Consider the following 22,099-nt stretch of genomic DNA (forward strand, 5'->3'; position numbering starts at 1 on the left):
TTACAGAGCCTTACTTACATGTTATGGAGCAAAACTGGGTCAATGTATTTAAGATGCAGATCAGTCATAAAAATGCAGAAGAAGCTGAATTGCCTACTCTTATTCCTGTGTTACTATCTCGATATCAATGAATGGCCTTGGCACATGTGTGAGATCATTCATGCATCAAGCTCTTTCTCCAGTCAATTCAAACTCATCTAGATCTCCAAGAATTATTAGTCAGCTAAATTAATGTCACCAATAGCATATCTCCGATTTTCTGCAGCATAAGAGATGGCCCTCTCATGGACTGAACTGATCCTGCTACGCATCTTCTCCACAATTGTAGCACTATCTTCCGTATGCATCACCCGATGTCTATGTCTATGTGTTTACATCGTTCATCTATCATATGTCCTATGTTTTTCATGTATGCCGCATGACACGGTGGCACAGTGGTTAGCACTGCTGCCTCACAGCTTCAGGATCCCAGGTTGAATTCCGGCCTTGGGTGACTGTATGGAGTTTGCGCTTTCTCCCCGTGTCTGCGTGGGTTTCCTCCGGATGCTCCAGTTTCCTCCCACAGTCCAAAGATGTGCAGGTTAGGTGGATTGGCCATGCTAAATTGTCCCTTAGTTTCCAAAAGGTTCGGTGGGGTTCCTGGGTTACGGGGATAGGGTGGATTTTTGATGTTCAATTATGACTTTAATGACCTCTTCCTGATTCTATTGTCTATGTTTCCATGTTAAGGCATATAGATTTCAAATTAGCATATACTCTCCTATTTCTGAAAGGGACATAACAGGATTTTCTGACTATATACGTAAATAATTTAATTTCTCTTCTCCGTAACTAATTTCCATTAACCAGCAGACCACAATCTACAGTTTTGGAGCCTTTAGTTAAACCTGAAAATTATACCCATTTTTACAGCAATAATTTTCTCAAGCAAATGAAATCTGATGATTCAACAACTATTGTTATGTTACAGTTGGTGGGCTACTGAAGTACTGCTGCTGATTAAATCCATTACTTCCCAACATGTTGAGTAAGGAAGACATACACACTCAATCTCTCTCACACACAGACTCAATCTCTCTCTCACACACTCACACACACACTCAATCTCTCTCTCACACACACACACACTCAATCTCTCTCTCACACACACACACACACTCAATCTCTCTCACACACACACTCAATCTCTCTCTCACACACACACACACATACACTCTCAATCTCTCTCTCTCTCTCACACACACACAATCTCTCTCACACACACACACATGCACACATGCACACTCAATCTCTCACACACACACTCAATCTCTCTCTCACACACACACACACTTAATCTCTCTCACACACACACACATACACACTCAATCTCTCTCTCTCACACACACACACATACACACTCAATCTCTCACACACACACTTAATCTCTCTCTCTCACACACACGCATACACACTCAATCTCTCTCTCACACACACATACACACTCAATCTCTCTCACACACACACTCAATCTCTCTCTCACACACACACACACTCAATCTCTCTCTCATACACACACACACACTCAATCTCTCTCACACACACACTCAATCTCTCTCTCTCACACACACACACTCAATCTCTCTCTCACACGCACACACACTCAATCTCTCTCACACACACACTCAATCTCTCTCTCACACACACACATACACACTCAATCTCTCTCTCACACACACACACACAATCTCTCTCACACACACACACACATGCACACTCAATCTCTCACACACACATACACACTCAATCACTCTCACGCACACGCTTAATCTCTCTCTCACACACACACACACACACATACACACTCAATCTCTCTCACACACACACACTCAATCTCTCTCTCACGCACTCACACATACACACTCAATCTCTCTCTCACACACACACACACACAATCTCTCTCACACACACATACACACTCAATCTCTCTCACACACACACTCAATCTCTCTCACACACGCTGTCTGTGCGGAGTCTGCACGTTCTCCCCGTGTCTGCGTGGGTTTTCTCCGGGTGATCCGGTTTCCTCCCACAGTCCAAAGATGTGCAGGTGAGGTGGATGACCGTGCTACATTGCCCCTTAGTGTCCAGGGATGTGCAGGTTAGGTTACATGTCTGGGGCAGAATGGATCGGTGCAGACTCGATGGGCTGAATGGCCTCCATCTACACTGTAGGGATTCTATTCTATTCTAAGTATTTAAGTTATGGAATTGTGAGAGCCTGTGTATTGTCCTGATGATCAGCGAGAGAGGAGAGAATATTCCCCTGGGCTATTCCCTCCCCTGTGCTGTGGAGGTGGAAACCATACGTGTGGATTTTTGGCAGATACGGTTGCTATGGCATCACTGCAGACTCACTGTTACCCAACCCAGCTTTCCACACCTTTCACCATTCACACGTAAACACTGAGTCCTTTGGAAGAGAAAAAAGGCAGATGTTTATCATTGGATCTTTTGTTAACCCAACTGTGAGGAAAAATCTTGGCACTTGCTTCAGGCAAGTCTCAACATATCACGTTTCATCGACATGCTGAAAGTTCTTTTAATGTTGGGTTTGGTAGGATGACTAACAAACAGGCCTCATGGGGTTGTGAAGACCCCTGAGAAGACCCCAATCTGTTGCACCCAGTCGGTATTTGGAAAGAGGCCATTCAGCCCATCGTTCTTGTGTTGGTTCTCTGGAAGAGCTGTACAATCAGCCTGACTCCCCCTTGATCTTTCCCCATCGCACTGCTTCTTTTCCAGTGTTTATACAATTCTTTGTTGAAAGTTATTATTAACTCTGCTTCTATGCTCTTTTCAGCCAGTGCATTCCAGATCACAACTCGCTGTGCAAACACATGTCCTCTTCTCCCCTTTAGTTAACTTACTGTCTTCAATTAAACCTGTGTCCACTGGTTACTGCCCTACATCCCATTAAAAACAGCTCCTTATTTACTCAGACAAATCCCTCATAATTTTGAACAGAGAAAGAAGAAAGTAAGAGACGAGCAGACAGAAGGAGAAAGAGAGAGAGAAGTGTGAAAGATTACGGAAGTAATCCCTTCTCCCGTTAATCTTTGTTCTTGTTTGCTGTGAACTCCAGCTCCGTCTCTGAGGTGTAGTCATGAACCCCCCATGAACCCTCTAACACTTCATGACAAGAAGAGATGTCAGAGATGAGAGGAGATCATTTTCTGTCATAACTCTGTCATTCGATGATCATCCCTAATGTCTTCTATGTTGCTATCTCAGAAGATAATCCAATCTTTTGGCCATGTGAATGAGGGTCCTTGCTGATATGTCTGTTCTGAATGTGTCTGTCTTTGATTCCAAGTGTACAAAAGTACAGCACAGGCCCTTCGGCCCTCCAAGCCTGTGCCGACCATGCTGCCCGTCTAAACTAAAATCTTCTACACTTCCTGGGTCCGTATCCCTCTATTCCCATCCTATCATGTATTTGTCAAGATGCCCCTTAAATGTCACTATTGTCCCTGCTTCCACCGCCTCCTCCGGCAGCGAGTTCCAGGCACTTACTACCCTCTGTGTAAAAAACTTGCCTCGTACATCTCCTCTAAACCTTCCCCCTCGCACCTTAAACCTATGCCCCCTAATAATTGACCCCTCCACCCTGGGGAAAAGCCTCGGACTATCCACTCTGTATTTGCCCCTCGTAATTTTGTAGACCTCTATCAGGTCGCCCCTCAACCTCCGTCGTTCCAGTGAGAACAAACCGAGTTTATTCAACCTCTCTTCATAGCTAATGCCCTCCATACCAGGCAACATCCTGGTAAATCTCTTCTGCACCCTCTCTAAAGCCTCCACATCCTTCTGGTGGTGTGGCGACCAGAATTGAACACTATATTCCAAGTGTGGCCTAACTAAGGTTCTATGAAATGAAAATCGCTGATTGTCACAAGTAGGCTTCACTGGAAGTTACTGTGAAAAGCCCCTAGTCGCCACATTCCGGCGCCTGTTCGGGGAGGCTGGTACAGGAATTGAACCGTGCTGCTGGCCTACCTTGGTCTGCTTTCAAAGCCAGCGATTTAGCCCTGTGCTTATATAGCTGCAACATGACTTATACTCTTATACTCAATGACCCGGCCAATGAAGGCAAGCATGCCGTATGCCTTCTTGACTACCTTCTCCACCTGTGTTGCCCTTTTCAGTGACCTGTAGACCTGTACACCTACATCTCTCTGACTTTCAATACTCTTGAGGTTCTACCATTCACTGTATATTCCCTACCTGTATTAGACCTTCGAAAATGCATCAACTCACATTTGTCCGGATTAAACTCCATCTGCCATCTCTCCGCCCAAGTTTCCAAACGATCTAAATCCTGCTGTATCCTCTGACAGTCCTCATCGCTATCCGCAATTCCACCTACCTTTGTGTCGTCTGCAAACTTACTAATCAGACCAGTACTTAGGGATCTCAGAGTTCTGAATCTGATTTTAATTATGGTGAGCACTTGGTGTCTAGTTGCAGAGATTCTGGGTACAATTCTCCATTTTACTTCCCAAAGTGCAGTGGCAGGCAGTTCTGGTAGTGCTAATTCCTGCTGGCCGGAATAGTGTGAACTCACACCCAATTCTGCACTTAAAACCTCATTATTTACACATGAGTGAGTCCCCCTCCAAATGACTTGGCGATTCAGGAGCTGATTCATCTACCTGCAGTTAACCAGTGTTCGAAAGTCCCAGCAACATATTTAAATTCCAGTGCACACACTCACCTCATTCTCGAACCCGCCTGTCATCAGGAGATCATGAAAGATGGCATCCAATCACAAGCAAAAGCCACCTGGTCAATAAGAAGGTGGCACCTTGCTCCAGCTACCAGGCCTGCGACACATTGGTTCAAGGCATCCATAGACAGAATCATGTCCTCCATCCATGGGTTTGCTCCAGGAAGCACCCATACATCAGCTCTCCAGCCTGAGAGGCCACTGGCCAGGAGGACAGTGTGAATGGTAACTGTGCCTGAAGTACAATGCAGTGCAGGAAGTGGATCAGTGATCTCTGATGTGTTGGGTAGGCTGGGTCTATGTGGACTGCATTTGATGCAGTGAAGCGAGAGACAGACTTCCAACACTTGATAAGATGCAACACGATTTTATTTAACATCTAACTATCATACATACTTTAACTGTGGGTTGACACGATGCTGACTTGACTGGAGACCTGAGGCTAACCTGACCAGACTAACTGACTACCACATGGTGATTGTTCCAGTTGCTGCTTACGAGCTCTGACTGTCTCAGAGGCTGGGTCCCGAGAGAGCGGGAAAACTGGTGCCCTCTGGCTTTATAGTGGTCGTGTCCTGTCCGGTGATTGGCTGCTCTGTTCTGTGTGCTTACTGATCATCCTGTGTGTCAATCAATGCCTGTCTGCACTCCATTATATACATAGATGTATATTATGACAATCTCGGTCACTCTGCTTGGGTAAGTGATTCTTCAAATTCCTCCAGGATCAAACTCTCTTCATAGCATCGTGTACTCAAAGGAGGATTCTATTCAGCGATCTCACACATCCATTTGCAGTGGGCACACTACTCATTCTCACATGGGCACTTTCACATCACCACCATCCCATCTGCCATGTTGCTCACACATCATCCTCTGGCCCTTCTGGGAAGAACCTATCGCACACAAAGGACATGCATGTCACCAGACCACTGTCGTCCCACTGGTTACATGCCTTTCTTTTGTCTCCAAACAGGCCAAACTGGCGTACAACCTGCAAGAACAAGCCATCTTCCCAGGCAGTGCCACCTGCTGGAGCTGCTTAGGTTGACGCCTCTCCCTCCTTCTCCTCCTCCATTGAATGAGGACTCTGGGAAATGCAGCATTGAGCCCTGGGTCCATCCTTCCTTTTGCCTTTTCTCTGAAAGTAAACATCAAAGAGAACAGTGGTTAAAGTGTGCAGACAGGGAAGCTGTGATTGAGACACCAATGGGAGACATGGGGCTGCACAGCTCTGGGTGCATTGACTGCATTGTGTCTGCTGCAACCTTACCGCTGACACCCCAGCACACACAGAGGTGAATAGGGGCTGGTTTAGCTCACTGGGCTAAATCGCTGGCATTTAAAGCAGACCAAGGCAGGCCAGCAACACGGTTCAATTCCCGTACCAGCCTCCCCGGGCAGGCGCCGGAATGTGGCGACTAGGGGCTTTTCACAGGCGGCAGGGGCTTCTTCATTGAAGCCTACTCGAGACAATAAGCAATTTTCATTTTCATAACATTCCATTCCAGATGTGTGTGGTGAGATTCTCCGTTCCTGATGCCGGTGCAGGATTCTTGGAGTTCCATGACCGAAAACCTGGTGTCACACGTGGACCGATTCAGCGGCTGTTAAAGAGCCGGCATCGGAGCTCCGTGGAACACAATCGATTCCAATGAGACACGGTGCCGGATTCACTGGGTCCAGGAGGCTGACAAGCTGCAGCTGCATATACACACTTCACTCCCCACACACACCATCCCAGCCGCATATACACACTTCACTCCCCACACACACCATCCCAGCCGCATATACACACATTACACTCCCCACACACACCATCCCAGCCGCACATACACACTTCACTCCCCACACACACCATCCCAGCAGCACATACACACGTCACTCCCCACACACACCATCCCAGCCGCACATACACACTTCACTCCCCACACACACCATCCCAGCCGCACATACACACTTCACTCCCCACACACACCATCCCAGCCGCACATACACACTTCACTCCCCACACACACCATCCCAGCCGCACATACACACTTCACTCCCCACACACACCATCCCAGCCACATATACACACTTCATTCCCCACACACACCATCCCAGCCGCATATACACACATTACACTCCCCACACACACTCATCCCAGCCGCACATACACACTTCACTCCCCACACACACTCATCCCAGCCGCACACACACATTACACTCCCCACATACACCCATCCCAGCCGCACACACACATTACACTCCCCACACACACTCAACCCAGCCGCACACACATTACACTCCAATACACACTCATCCCAGCCGCATATACACACATTACACTCCCCACACACACTCATCCCAGCCGCACATACACACTTCACTCCCCACACACACCATCCCAGCCGCACACACACATTACACTCCCCACACACACTCATCCCAGCCGCACACACATTACACTCCAATACACACTCATCCCAGCCGCACATACACATTACACTCCCCACACACACTCATCCCAGCCGCACATACACATTACACTCCCACACACACTCATCTCAGCCGCACATACACATTACACTCCCCACACACACCATCCCAGCTGCACATACACACTTCACTCCCCACACACACTCATCCCAGCCGCACACACACATTACACTCCCCACACACACTCATCCCAGCCGCACACACATTACACTCCCCACACACACTCATCCCAGCCGCACACACACATTACACTCCCACACACACTCATCTCAGCCGCACATACACATTACACTCCCCACACATACCATCCCAGCCGCACACACACATTACACTCCCCACACACACTCATCCCATCCGCGCACACACATTACACTCCCCACACACACTCATCCCAGCCACACACACATTACACTCCCCACACACACTCATCCCAGCCGCACACACACATTACACTCCCCACACACACTCATCCCAGCCGCACACACACATTACACTCCCCACACACACTCATCCCAGCCGCACATACACATTACACTCCCACACACACTCATCTCAGCCGCACATACACATTACACTCCCCACACACACTCATCCCAGCCGCACACACACATTACACTCCCCACACACACTCATCCCAGCCGCACACACTCACCCCAGCCACACATACAGACTTCACTCCCCACACACACCATCCCAGCCGCACATACAGACTTCACTCCCCACACACACTCATCCCAGCCTCACATGCACACTTCACTCCCCACACACACCATCCCAGCCTCACATACACACTTCACTCCCCACACACACCATCCCAGCCGCGCACACACACTTCACTCCCCACACACACCATCCCAGCCGCACACACACTTCACTCCCCACACACACTCATCCCAGCCGCACATACACATTACGCTTCCCACACACACTCATCCCAGCCGCACACACACATTACACTCCACACACACACTCATCCCAGCCGCACATACACATTACACTCCCCACACACACCATCCCGGCCACACATACACACTTCACTCCCCACACACACTCATCCCAGCCTCACATACACACTTCACTCCCCACACACACTCATCCCAGCCGCACATACACATTACACTCCCCACACACACTCATCCAAGCCGCACGCACACATTACACTCCCCACACACACTCATCCCAGCCGCACATACACATTACACTCCCCACACACACTCATGCTAGACCCACACACACATTACACTCCCCACACACACTCATCCCAGCCGCACACACACATTACACTCCCCACACACACTCATCCCAGCCGCACATACACACTTCACTCCCCACACACACCATCCCAGCCGCACATACACACTTCACTCCCCACACACACCATCCCAGCCTCACATACACACTTCACTCGCCACACACACCATCCCAGCCGCACACACACATTACACTCCCCACACACACTCATCCCAGCCGCACATACACACTTCACTCCCCACACACACTCATCCCAGCCGCACACACACATTACACTCCCCACACACACCCATCCCAGCCGCACACACACATTACACTCCCCACACACACCATCCCAGCCGCACACACACATTACACTCCCCACACACACTCATCCCAGCCGCACACACATTACACTCCCACACACACTCATCCCAGCCGCACATACACATTACACTCCCCACACACACTCATCCCAGCCGCACATACACATTACACTCCCAAACACACTCATCTCAGCCGCACATACACATTACACTCCCCACACACACCATCCCAGCAGCACATACACACTTCACTCCCCACACACACTCATCCCAGCCACACACACACATTACACTCCCCACACACACCCATCCCAGCCGCACACACACATTACACTCCCCACACACACCATCCCAGCCGCACACACACATTACACTCCCCACACACACTCATCCCAGCCGCACACACATTACACTCCCCACACACACTCATCCCAGCCGCACACACACATTACACTCCCACACACACTCATCTCAGCCGCACATACACATTACACTCCCCACACACACCATCCCAGACGCACATACACACTTCACTCTCCACACACACCATCCCAGCAGCACATAAACACTTCACTCCCTACACACACTCATCCCAGCCGCACACACACATTACACTCCCCACACACACTCATCCCAGCTGCACACACATTACACTCCCCACACACACCCATCCCAGCCGCACACACACATTACACTCCCCACACACACCATCCCAGCCGCACACACACATTACACTCCCCACACACACTCATCCCAGCCGCACACACATTACACTCCCACACACACTCATCCCAGCCGCACATACACATTACACTCCCCACACACACTCATCCCAGCCGCACATACACATTACACTCCCCACACACACTCATCCCAGCCGCACACACATTACACTCCCCACACACACCCATCCCAGCCGCACACACACATTACACTCCCACACACACTCATCCCAGCCGCACACACATTACACTCCCACACACACTCATCCCAGCCGCACATACACATTACACTCCCCACACACACTCATCCCAGCCGCACATACACATTACCCTCCCACACACACTCATCTCAGCCGCACATACACATTACACTCCCCACACACACTCATCCCAGCCGCTAACACACATTACACTCCCCACACACACTCATCCCAGCCGCACACACTCACCCCAGCCACACATACACACTTCACTCCCCACACACACTCATCCCAGCCTCACATACACACTTCACTCCCCACACACACCATCCCAGCCGCACATACGGACTTCACTCCCACACACACTCATCCCAGCCTCACATGCACACTTCACTCCCCACACACACCATCCCAGCCTCACATACACACTTCACTCCCCACACACACCATCCCAGCCGCGCACACACACTTCACTCCCCACACACACCATCCCAGCCGCACACACACTTCACTCCCCACACACACTCATCCCAGCCGCACATACACATTACGCTTCCCACACACACTCATCCCAGCCGCACATACACATTACACTCCCCACACACACTCATCCCAGCCGCACACACACATTACACTCCACACACACACTCATCCCAGCCGCACATACACATTACACTCCCCACACACACCATCCCAGCCACACATACACACTTCACTCCCCACACACACTCATCCCAGCCTCACATACACACTTCACTCCCCACACACACTCATCCCAGCCGCACATACACATTACACTCCCCACACACACTCATCCCAGCCGCACGCACACATTACACTCCCCACACACACTCATCCCAGCCGCACATACACATTACACTCCCCACACACACTCATCCCAGACCCACACACACATTACACTCCCCACACACACTCATCCCAGCCGCACACACACATTACACTCCCCACACACACTCATCCCAGCCGCACATACACATTACACTCCCCACACACACCATCCCAGCCGCACACACACATTACAGTCCACACACACACTCATCCCAGCCGCACATACACATTACACTCCCCACACACACACATCCCAGCCGCACACAGACTTTACACTCCCCACACACACTCATCCCAGCCGCACACACACATTACACTCCCCACACACACTCATCCCAGCCTCACACACACATTACACTCCCCACACACACTCATCCCAGCCGCACACACATTACACTCCCCACACACACCCATCCCAGCCGCACACACACATTACACTCCCCACACACACCATCCCAGCCGCACACACACATTACACTCCCCACACACACTCATCCCAGCCGCACACACATTACACTCCCCACACACACCCATCCCAGCCGCACACACACATTACACTCCCCACACACACCATCCCAGCCGCACACAGACTTTACACTCCCCACACACACTCATCCCAGACGCACACACACATTACACTCCCCACACACACTCATCCCAGCCTCACATACACATTACACTCCCCACACACACTCACCCCAGCCGCACACACATTACACTCCCCACACACACCCATCCCAGCCGCACACACACATTACACTCCCCACACACACCATCCCAGCCGCACACACACATTACACTCCCCACACACACTCATCCCAGCCGCACACACATTACACTCCCACACACACTCATCCCAGCCGCACATACACATTACACTCCCCACACACACTCATCCCAGCCGCACATACACATTACACTCCCACACACACTCATCTCAGCCGCACATACACACTACACTCCCCACACACACTCATCCCAGCCGCACACACACATTACACTCCCCACACACACTCATCCCAGCCGCACACACTCACCCCAGCCACACATACACACTTCACTCCCCCACACACTCATCCCAGCCTCACATACACACTTCACTCCCCACACACACGGTCCCAGTCGCACATACAGACTTCACTCCCCACACACACTCATCCCAGCCTCACATGCACACTTCACTCCCCACACACACCATCCCAGCCTCACATACACACTTCACTCCCCACACACACCATCCCAGCCGCGCACACACACTTCACTCCCCACACACACCATCCCAGCCGCACACACACTTCACTCCCCACACACACTCATCCCAGCCGCACATACACATTACGCTTCCCACACACACTCATCCCAGCCGCACTTACACATTACACTCCCCACACACACTCATCCCAGCCGCACACACACATTACACTCCCCACACACACTCATCCCAGCCGCACATACACATTACACTCCCCACACACACCATCCCAGCCACACATACACACTTCACTCCCCACACACACTCATCCCAGCCTCACATACACACTTCACTCCCCACACACACTCATCCCAGCCGCACATACACATTACACTCCCCACACACACTCATCCCAGCCGCACGCACACATTACACTCCCCACACACACTCATCCCAGCCGCACATACACATTACACTCCCCACACACACTCATCCCAGACCCACACACACATTACACTCCCCACACACACTCATCCCAGCCGCACACACACATTACACTCCCCACACACACTCATCCCAGCCGCACATACACATTACACTCCCCACACACACCATCCCAGCCTCACACACACATTACACTCCCCACACACACTCATCCCAGCCGCACACACATTACACTCCCCACACACACCCATCCCAGCCGAACACACACATTACACTCCCCACACACACCATCCCAGCCGCACACACACATTACACTCCCCACACACATTGTCTGGGATGAGTGTGTGTGTGGACTGTAATGTGTGTGTGCGGCTGGGATGGTGTGTGTGGGGAGTGTAATGTGTATGTGCGGCTGGGATGAGTGTGTGTGGGGAGTGTAATGTGTGTGTGGGTCTGGGATGAGCGTGTGTGGGGAGTGTAATGTGTGTGTGCGGCTGGGATGAGTGTGTGTGGGGAGTGTAATGTGTGTGTGGGTCTGGGATGAGTGTGTGTGGGGAGTGTAATGTGTATGTGCGGCTGGGATGAGTGTGTGTGGGGAGTGTAATGTGTGCGTGCGGCTGGGATGAGTGTGTGTGGGGAGTGTAATGTGTATGTGCGGCTGGGATGAGTGTGTGTGGGGAGTGAAGTGTGTATGTGAGGCTGGGATGAGTGTGTGTGGGGAGTGAAGTGTGTATGTGTGGCTGGGATGGTGTGTGTGGGGAGTGTAATGTGTATGTGCGGCTGGGATGAGTGTGTGTGTGGAGTGTAATGTGTGTGTGCGGCTGGGATGAGTGTGTGTGGGGAGTGTAATGTGTAAGTGCGGCTGGGATGAGTGTGTGTGGGAAGCGTAATGTGCATGTGCGGCTGGGATGAGTGTGTGTGGGGAGTGAAGTGTGTGTGCGGCTGGGATGGTGTGTGTGGGGAGTGAAGTGTGTGTGCGCGGCTGGGATGGTGTGTGTGGGGAGTGAAGTGTGTATGTGAGGCTGGGATGGTGTGTGTGGGGAGTGAAGTGTGCATGTGAGGCTGGGATGAGTGTGTGTGGGGAGTGAAGTCTGTATGTGCGGCTGGGATGGTGTGTGTGGGGAGTGAAGTGTGTATGTGAGGCTGGGATGAGTGTGTGTGGGGAGTGAAGTGTGTATGTGTGGCTGGGGTGAGTGTGTGCGGCTGGGATGAGTGTGTGTGGGGAGTGTAATGTGTGTGTGCGGCTGGGATGAGTGTGTGTGGGGAGTGTAATGTGTATGTGCGGCTGAGATGAGTGTGTGTGGGAGTGTAATGTGTATGTGCGGCTGGGATGAGTGTGTGTGGGGAGTGTAATGTGTATGTGCGGCTGGGATGAGTGTGTGTGGGAGTGTAATGTGTGTGCGGCTGGGATGAGTGTGTGTGGGGAGTGTAATGTGTGTGTGCGGCTGGGATGAGTGTGTGTGGGGAGTGTAATGTGTGTGTGCGGCTGGGATGAGTGTGTGTGGGGAGTGTAATGTGTGTGTGCGGCTGGGATGGGTGTGTGTGGGGAGTGTAATGTGTGTGCGGCTGGGATGAGTGTGTGTGGGGAGTGTAATGTGTGTGTGCGGCTGGGATGAGTGTGTGTGGGGAGTGTAATGTGTATGTGCGGCTGGGATGAGTGTGTGTGGGGAGTGTAATGTGTGCGTGCGGCTGGGATGAGTGTGTGTGGGGAGTGTAATGTGTATGTGCGGCTGGGATGAGTGTGTGTGGGGAGTGAAGTGTGTATGTGAGGCTGGGATGAGTGTGTGTGGGGAGTGAAGTGTGTATGTGAGGCTGGGATGAGTGTGTGTGGGGAGTGAAGTGTGTATGTGTGGCTGGGATGGTGTGTGTGGGGAGTGTAATGTGTATGTGCGGCTGGGATGAGTGTGTGTGTGGAGTGTAATGTGTGTGTGCGGCTGGGATGAGTGTGTGTGGGGAGTGTAATGTGTAAGTGCGGCTGGGATGAGTGTGTGTGGGAAGCGTAATGTGTATGTGCGGCTGGGATGAGTGTGTGTGGGGAGTGAAGTGTGTGTGCGGCTGGGATGGTGTGTGTGGGGAGTGAAGTGTGTGTGCGCGGCTGGGATGGTGTGTGTGGGGAGTGTAATGTGTATGTGCGGCTGGGATGAGTGTGTGTGGGGAGTGTAATGTGTGTGTGCGGCTGGGATGAGTGTGTGTGGGGAGTGTAATGTGTGTGTGGGTCTGGGATGAGTGTGTGTGGGGAGTGTAATGTGTATGTGCGGCTGGGATGAGTGTGTGTGGGGAGTGTAATGTGTGCGTGCGGCTGGGATGAGTGTGTGTGGGGAGTGTAATGTGTATGTGCGGCTGGGATGAGTGTGTGTGGGGAGTGAAGTGTGTATGTGAGGCTGGGATGAGTGTGTGTGGGGAGTGAAGTGTGTATGTGTGGCTGGGATGGTGTGTGTGGGGAGTGTAATGTGTATGTGCGGCTGGGATGAGTGTGTGTGTGGAGTGTAATGTGTGTGTGCGGCTGGGATGAGTGTGTGTGGGGAGTGTAATGTGTAAGTGCGGCTGGGATGAGTGTGTGTGGGAAGCGTAATGTGCATGTGCGGCTGGGATGAGTGTGTGTGGGGAGTGAAGTGTGTGTGCGGCTGGGATGGTGTGTGTGGGGAGTGAAGTGTGTGTGCGCGGCTGGGATGGTGTGTGTGGGGAGTGAAGTGTGTATGTGAGGCTGGGATGGTGTGTGTGGGGAGTGAAGTGTGCATGTGAGGCTGGGATGAGTGTGTGTGGGGAGTGAAGTCTGTATGTGCGGCTGGGATGGTGTGTGTGGGGAGTGAAGTGTGTATGTGTGGCTGGGGTGAGTGTGTGCGGCTGGGATGAGTGTGTGTGGGGAGTGTAATGTGTGTGTGCGGCTGGGATGAGTGTGTGTGGGGAGTGTAATGTGTATGTGCGGCTGAGATGAGTGTGTGTGGGAGTGTAATGTGTATGTGCGGCTGGGATGAGTGTGTGTGGGGAGTGTAATGTGTATGTGCGGCTGGGATGAGTGTGTGTGGGAGTGTAATGTGTGTGCGGCTGGGATGAGTGTGTGTGGGGAGTGTAATGTGTGTGTGCGGCTGGGATGAGTGTGTGTGGGGAGTGTAATGTGTGTGTGCGGTTGGGATGAGTGTGTGTGGGGAGTGTAATGTGTGTGTGCGGCTGGGATGGGTGTGTGTGGGGAGTGTAATGTGTGTGCGGCTGGGATGAGTGTGTGTGGGGAGTGTAATGTGTGTGTGCGGCTGGGATGAGTGTGTGTGGGGAGTGTAATGTGTATGTGCGGCTGGGATGAGTGTGTGTGGGGAGTGTAATGTGTGCGTGCGGCTGGGATGAGTGTGTGTGGGGAGTGTAATGTGTATATGCGGCTGGGATGAGTGTGTGTGGGGAGTGAAGTGTGTATGTGAGGCTGGGATGAGTGTGTGTGGGGAGTGAAGTGTGTATGTGAGGCTGGGATGAGTGTGTGTGGGGAGTGAAGTGTGTATGTGTGGCTGGGATGGTGTGTGTGGGGAGTGTAATGTGTATGTGCGGCTGGGATGAGTGTGTGTGTGGAGTGTAATGTGTGTGTGCGGCTGGGATGAGTGTGTGTGGGGAGTGTAATGTGTAAGTGCGGCTGGGATGAGTGTGTGTGGGAAGCGTAATGTGTATGTGCGGCTGGGATGAGTGTGTGTGGGGAGTGAAGTGTGTGTGCGGCTGGGATGGTGTGTGTGGGGAGTGAAGTGTGTGTGCGCGGCTGGGATGGTGTGTGTGGGGAGTGAAGTGTGTGTGCGCGGCTGGGATGGTGTGTGTGGGGAGTGAAGTGTGTATGTGAGGCTGGGATGAGTGTGTGTGGGGAGTGAAGTGTGTATGTGTGGCTGGGATGGTGTGTGTGGGGAGTGTAATGTGTATGTGCGGCTGGGATGAGTGTGTGTGTGGAGTGTAATGTGTGTGTGCGGCTGGGATGAGTGTGTGTGGGGAGTGTAATGTGTAAGTGCGGCTGGGATGAGTGTGTGTGGGAAGCGTAATGTGCATGTGCGGCTGGGATGAGTGTGTGTGGGGAGTGAAGTGTGTGTGCGGCTGGGATGGTGTGTGTGGGGAGTGAAGTGTGTGTGCTCGGCTGGGATGGTGTGTGTGGGGAGTGAAGTGTGTATGTGAGGCTGGGATGGTGTGTGTGGGGAGTGAAGTGTGCATGTGAGGCTGGGATGAGTGTGTGTGGGGAGTGAAGTCTGTATGTGCGGCTGGGATGGTGTGTGTGGGGAGTGAAGTGTGTATGTGAGGCTGGGATGAGTGTGTGTGGGGAGTGAAGTGTGTATGTGTGGCTGGGGTGAGTGTGTGCGGCTGGGATGAGTGTGTGTGGGGAGTGTAATGTGTGTGTGCGGCTGGGATGAGTGTGTGTGGGGAGTGTAATGTGTATGTGCGGCTGAGATGAGTGTGTGTGGGGAGTGTAATGTGTATGTGCGGCTGAGATGAGTGTGTGTGGGAGTGTAATGTGTATGTGCGGCTGGGATGAGTGTGTGTGGGGAGTGTAATGTGTATGTGCGGCTGGGATGAGTGTGTGTGGGAGTGTAATGTGTGTGCGGCTGGGATGAGTGTGTGTGGGGAGTGTAATGTGTGTGTGCGGCTGGGATGAGTGTGTGTGGGGAGTGTAATGTGTGTGTGCGGCTGGGATGAGTGTGTGTGGGGAGTGTAATGTGTGTGTGCGGCTGGGATGGGTGTGTGTGGGGAGTGTAATGTGTGTGCGGCTGGGATGAGTGTGTGTGGGGAGTGTAATGTGTGTGTGCGGCTGGGATGAGTGTGTGTGGGGAGTGTAATGTGTATGTGCGGCTGGGATGAGTGTGTGTGGGGAGTGTAATGTGTGCGTGCGGCTGGGATGAGTGTGTGTGGGGAGTGTAATGTGTATGTGTGGCTGGGATGGTGTGTGTGGGGAGTGTAATGTGTATGTGCGGCTGGGATGAGTGTGTGTGTGGAGTGTAATGTGTGTGTGCGGCTGGGATGAGTGTGTGTGGGGAGTGTAATGTGTAAGTGCGGCTGGGATGAGTGTGTGTGGGAAGCGTAATGTGTATGTGCGGCTGGGATGAGTGTGTGTGGGGAGTGAAGTGTGTGTGCGGCTGGGATGGTGTGTGTGGGGAGTGAAGTGTGTGTGCGCGGCTGGGATGGTGTGTGTGGGGAGTGTAATGTGTATGTGCGGCTGGGATGGTGTGTGTGGGGAGTGAAGTGTGTATGTGAGGCTGGGATGAGTGTGTGTGTGGAGTGTAATTACATTACACTCCCCACACACACTCATCCCAGCCGCACACACACATTACACTCCACACACACACTCATCCCAGCCGCACACACACATTACACTCCACACACACACTCATCCCAGCCGCACACACACATTACACTCCCCACACACACTCATCCCAGCCGCACACACACATTACACTCCCCACACACACTCATCCCAGCCGCACACACACATTACACTCCCCACACACACTCATCCCAGCCGCACACACACATTACACTCCCCACACACACTCATCCCAGCCGCACACACACATTACACTCCCCACACACACTCATCCCAGCCCCACATACACACTTCACTCCCCACACACACCATCCCAGCCAACAAGATGGCAGCAAGACATGTGGCACAAATGTTCACAGATGCCAAATTGGAGAACCTGCTGGATGCCATGGAGGAGAGGCGAGCGACCCTGTATCCCGGCACCGGAAGGAGGCTGCGAGCCGGCCTGTTTGCCGCGCCTGGGCACATCTGGCAGAAGCTGTCAGTGCCGTGGGCAACAACATCCGGACGGGCCAGCAGTGCTGGAAGACATTTCACGCCCTCCCCATGGTGGTCAGGGAGAGTAGGCAGCACTTCGCCCCTGGAACCAACCCTTGCAACCTCGCACCCCCCCCCCCACCCACCCGGAGGCCGGACGAACCCCCTCTCTGCACCACTTGCTGGCACCCATACCGGCCGCCATGGTCAGGTGCCCTGGCCACTGAGGCCAGCAGCAACCCAACCCCTGGGCTGCTCACCTTGGACTGTCTAACACTGTGCGTTTTCTGTTTCCCCCCCTCCTCCCGACCCAGGAGAAGGCCGTCCATAATCACCGGGAGCAGGAAAAGACTGGAGGGGGACCGCCGGACCTGCGGCCCCTCACCGCGGCAGAGCAGAGCCCTGCAGGGGCTGTTTAGCACAGGGCTAAATCGCTGGCTTTGAGAGCAGACCAAGGCAGGCCGCAGCACGGTTCAATTCCCGTACCAGCCTCCCCGAACAGGCGCCGGAATGTGGTGACTAGGGGCTTTTCACAGTTACTTCATTTGAAGCCGACTTGTTAAGCGATTATTATTTCATTTTTTTTCATTTCAGAGGGCCCTAGACAGGGTCGACAGCCCAGAGGAAATGGAGGTCGCCGGGGTGGAGATTGGCCACAGAGGTAGTGAGACCCCGCTGAGTTGCGGTTCCCCGTGACACGCGTGTCAATGCCAACACCACCCGCACCACCTTCACCACCCTCACCCTCACACCCACCCTCACCACCCTCACCCTCACACCCACCCTCACCCTCACACCCACCCTCACCACCCTCACCCTCACACCCACCCTCACCCTCACACCCACCCTCACCACCCTCACCCTCACACCCACCCTCACCCTCACACCACCCTCACCCTCACACCCACCCTCACCACCCTCACCCTCACACCCACCCTCACCCTCACACCCACCCTCACCACCCTCACCCTCACACCCACCCTCACCACCCTCACACCCACCCTCATCACCCTCACCCTCACCACCCTCACCCTCACACCCACCCTCATCACCCTCACCCTCACCACCCTCACCCTCACACCCACCCTCATCACCCTCACCCTCACCACCCTCACCCTCACACCCACCCTCATCACCCTCACCCTCACCACCCTCACCCTCACACCCACCCTCATCACCCTCACCACCCTCACCCTCACACCCACCCTCATCACCCTCACCCTCACCACCACCCTCACCCTCACACCCACCCTCACCACCCTCACCTCCACACCACACTCATTCTCACCCCCACACCACCCTCACCCTCACACCCACCCTCACCCTCACACCCACCCTAACCCTCACAACCACCCTCACCCCCACACCACCCTCACACACACCCTCATCACCCTCACCCCCACACCCCCACACCACCCTCACCCCACCCTCATCCTCACACCCACCTTTATCCTCACACCCACCCTCATCACCCTCACCCTCACCACCCTCACCCCCACACCACCCTTACCCCACCCTCATCACCCTCACCCTCACCCTCACCACCACCCTCACCCTTACACCCACCCGCACCACCCTCACCCTCACACCCACCCTCATCACTCTCACCCTCACCACCACCCTCACCCTCACACCCACCCTCACCACCCTCACCCCCACACCACCCTCACCCTCACCCCACCCTCACCCACACCACCACCCTAATACCATGCTCACCCCCACACCACACCCACTCTCACCACCCTCACCCACACCACCACCCTAATACCATGCTCACCCCCACACCACACTCATTCTCACCCCCACACCACACTCACCCTCGCACCACCCTCACACCCACCCTCACCCCAAACCAGCATCTCCTCCACCATTCCCAGCACCCCCCCACCCCCCCAACCCCCCCCACCCCCCCACCCCCCCACCACCCCCCACCCCCCCCCCCACCCCCCCCACCCCCCTCCCACCACCCCCCCACCCCCCCCCCCCACCCCCCCCACCCCCCCGGGGTGCGCGGATTGGCGTGCAGCGTAGGCGTATTGGCTAGGCAGGGCCCCAGCTGGGGGGTTCGTTTGCGGGGTCCAGGAGGGATAGGAGGGGTGGGTCGCGTGGCGATGGGTGTAGGCCTGAACATTACGGGAGGCGATCGTCATGGAGAGCGCTAAAGTTTATGTCTCCGCTCGGTCGAGCGTGGTCCCTTCCAGCAGTCGTTGTCGGATAGGATCCAACCCAATCCCCGTTACGAACGCATCGCAAATGAGGAGATTAGAATGTTCGGTGGCCGTAACGGCCTGACAGTCACAATCCCAGACGAGTGGGATTAGGGTCCGCCAGAAGTCTTTGATAGACTCACAGGGAGTTGAGAGCGAGTGGTGAGTACATGCCTGGCGAAGAGCATGTCGCTTTCTGTGCGTAGTTTTCTTTTAGGAGTGCCATGGCTTCCTCGTAATTCAGGGCATCCTGGATCAACAGGAACACACTTGAGCTCAACCTGTATCTTCTGCGCCTCTGTCGGTTGGGGTTCGCTGATTTGATGTGAGCCTCGAAACAAGCCAGCCAGTGATTAAAATCCTTTCTGGCGTCGGGCGAGTGTGGATCCAGCTGCAGGCGATCTGGTTTGATTCTGATATCCATCTTGTTGAAAATCTGACTGAAATAAATTGATGCACGGTCAATTGCACAAAGACTCAGGACGTGATTCTCCGCAAATGCGGAGTCATAAAGGCTGCCGTGAAACTGGCCGTATTTCACGGCAGCCTCCGTGCCCCGTCCTGGGACCCGATTCTCCCCCCCCCCCCCCGGGTGGGGCTAGCAGCGCGGCCCCGTGAAGCACGGCATCGCGGGTTTAGCAACCATTGCTAAGCCCACGCGCCAAGTGTCACGGCGGCTCACGCGCATGATGACGCCAGCCGCGCATGCGCGGATGATGTCATTACGCATATGCGTCAAACCCGCGCATGCGCGCGCCGTCATGCCCCTCAGCCGCCCGTGGACTGATCCTGCTGGGCGGCGGAGGAACAAATAGTGCGCGGGTATCGGACCCGCTGCCCGCGATAGGTGCCCACCGATCGCAGGCCCATGCCACCCTTGGCACGGCCGTGGTGCGGCCGTGCCAATCGGTGCCACGGTTGTCCGGGACGGCACTTTGCGGCCGTTTTCACGAACGGTGACAGCAGGTGTGTTTGCGTTTGTGAAAACGGTCGTAAAGGCCTGGGAACTCGGCCCATCGGCTAGGAGAGAATCGCTGTTCGCCGTAAAAAACGGCGAGCAGCGATTCGTGTTGTGGGGCGGCCGTGGGGTGGGGGGGTGGAGAATAGCAGGAGGTTGGGGAAAATGTCGAGAAGGCCCTCCCGCTATTCTCCGACCCGTCTTGGGCAGCGGAGAATCGCGCCCCCCCAGATTGGGGTAAAACTGTGGCTTTATTGCAGTCAGATGCGTGGCCTCCTGCTGCAGCTGGCGAAATGGCAGAGCATTGGAGGACACACATATTTATACGGCTCCTAGTGGGTGGAGATAGCCGGCAGGAGCTACCGGCGAACCTGTAGTACAGGTCCTACCTTACATCCCCTAATACAGGTGTACATAGTGATTCACCACACCTTTAACACAGTAAAACATCCCAAACAGCAAGTTCCCATCAACCACAATAGGATTCTGGCCAGGTAATCTGTTTTAATAATGTTGGTTGAGGGATAATATCAGTCCTCGTACACCTGGGAAATGGCTGCTCTTTTTCAAAGTCATGCTTTGGGGTCTCTCCTGCAACCTGAGGCAGCAGTGTGTAGTTACATTGATATGCCATCAATGAACACACGACGAGTGGTGAACGTTGATATGTTGGGTAAGCTGGGTCTGCGAGGACTGCGTTTACTGCAGCAGTGAGAGAGACAGGCTTCCAACACTTGAAGAAATGCAACTCTATTTTATTGAACCCTTAACTATCATACATACTTTATTTTATTTTATTTTAACAGTACAGCACAGAACAGGCCCTTCGGCCCTCGATGTTGTGCCGAGCAATGATCACCCTACTTAAACCCACATAACCCGTATACCCGTAACCCAACAATCCCCCCCATTAACCTTACACTACGGGCAATTTAGCATGGCCAATCCACCTAACCCGCACATC

General features: G+C 53.5%; 2 protein-coding genes across 3 annotated transcripts in view; one reads left to right on the forward strand and one right to left on the reverse strand.

Moving 5' to 3' along the window:
- The window catches only part of LOC119976609, a 441,658-nt gene that overhangs the window by 71,042 nt on the left and 348,517 nt on the right, over nucleotides 1-22,099 (reverse strand). The gene's annotated exons all lie outside the window — the stretch shown is intronic.
- The window catches only part of LOC119965317, a 51,860-nt gene continuing 47,579 nt past the window's right edge, over nucleotides 17,819-22,099 (forward strand). The window contains exon 1 of the mRNA XM_038795949.1: nucleotides 17,819-17,973. Within this exon, the coding sequence (XP_038651877.1) occupies nucleotides 17,819-17,973 (155 nt within the window). The remainder of the gene's footprint in view (nucleotides 17,974-22,099) is intronic.

This window comes from Scyliorhinus canicula, chromosome 1, assembly GCF_902713615.1.
Source record: "Scyliorhinus canicula chromosome 1, sScyCan1.1, whole genome shotgun sequence".
NCBI classification, from domain to species: Eukaryota; Metazoa; Chordata; class Chondrichthyes; order Carcharhiniformes; family Scyliorhinidae; genus Scyliorhinus; species Scyliorhinus canicula.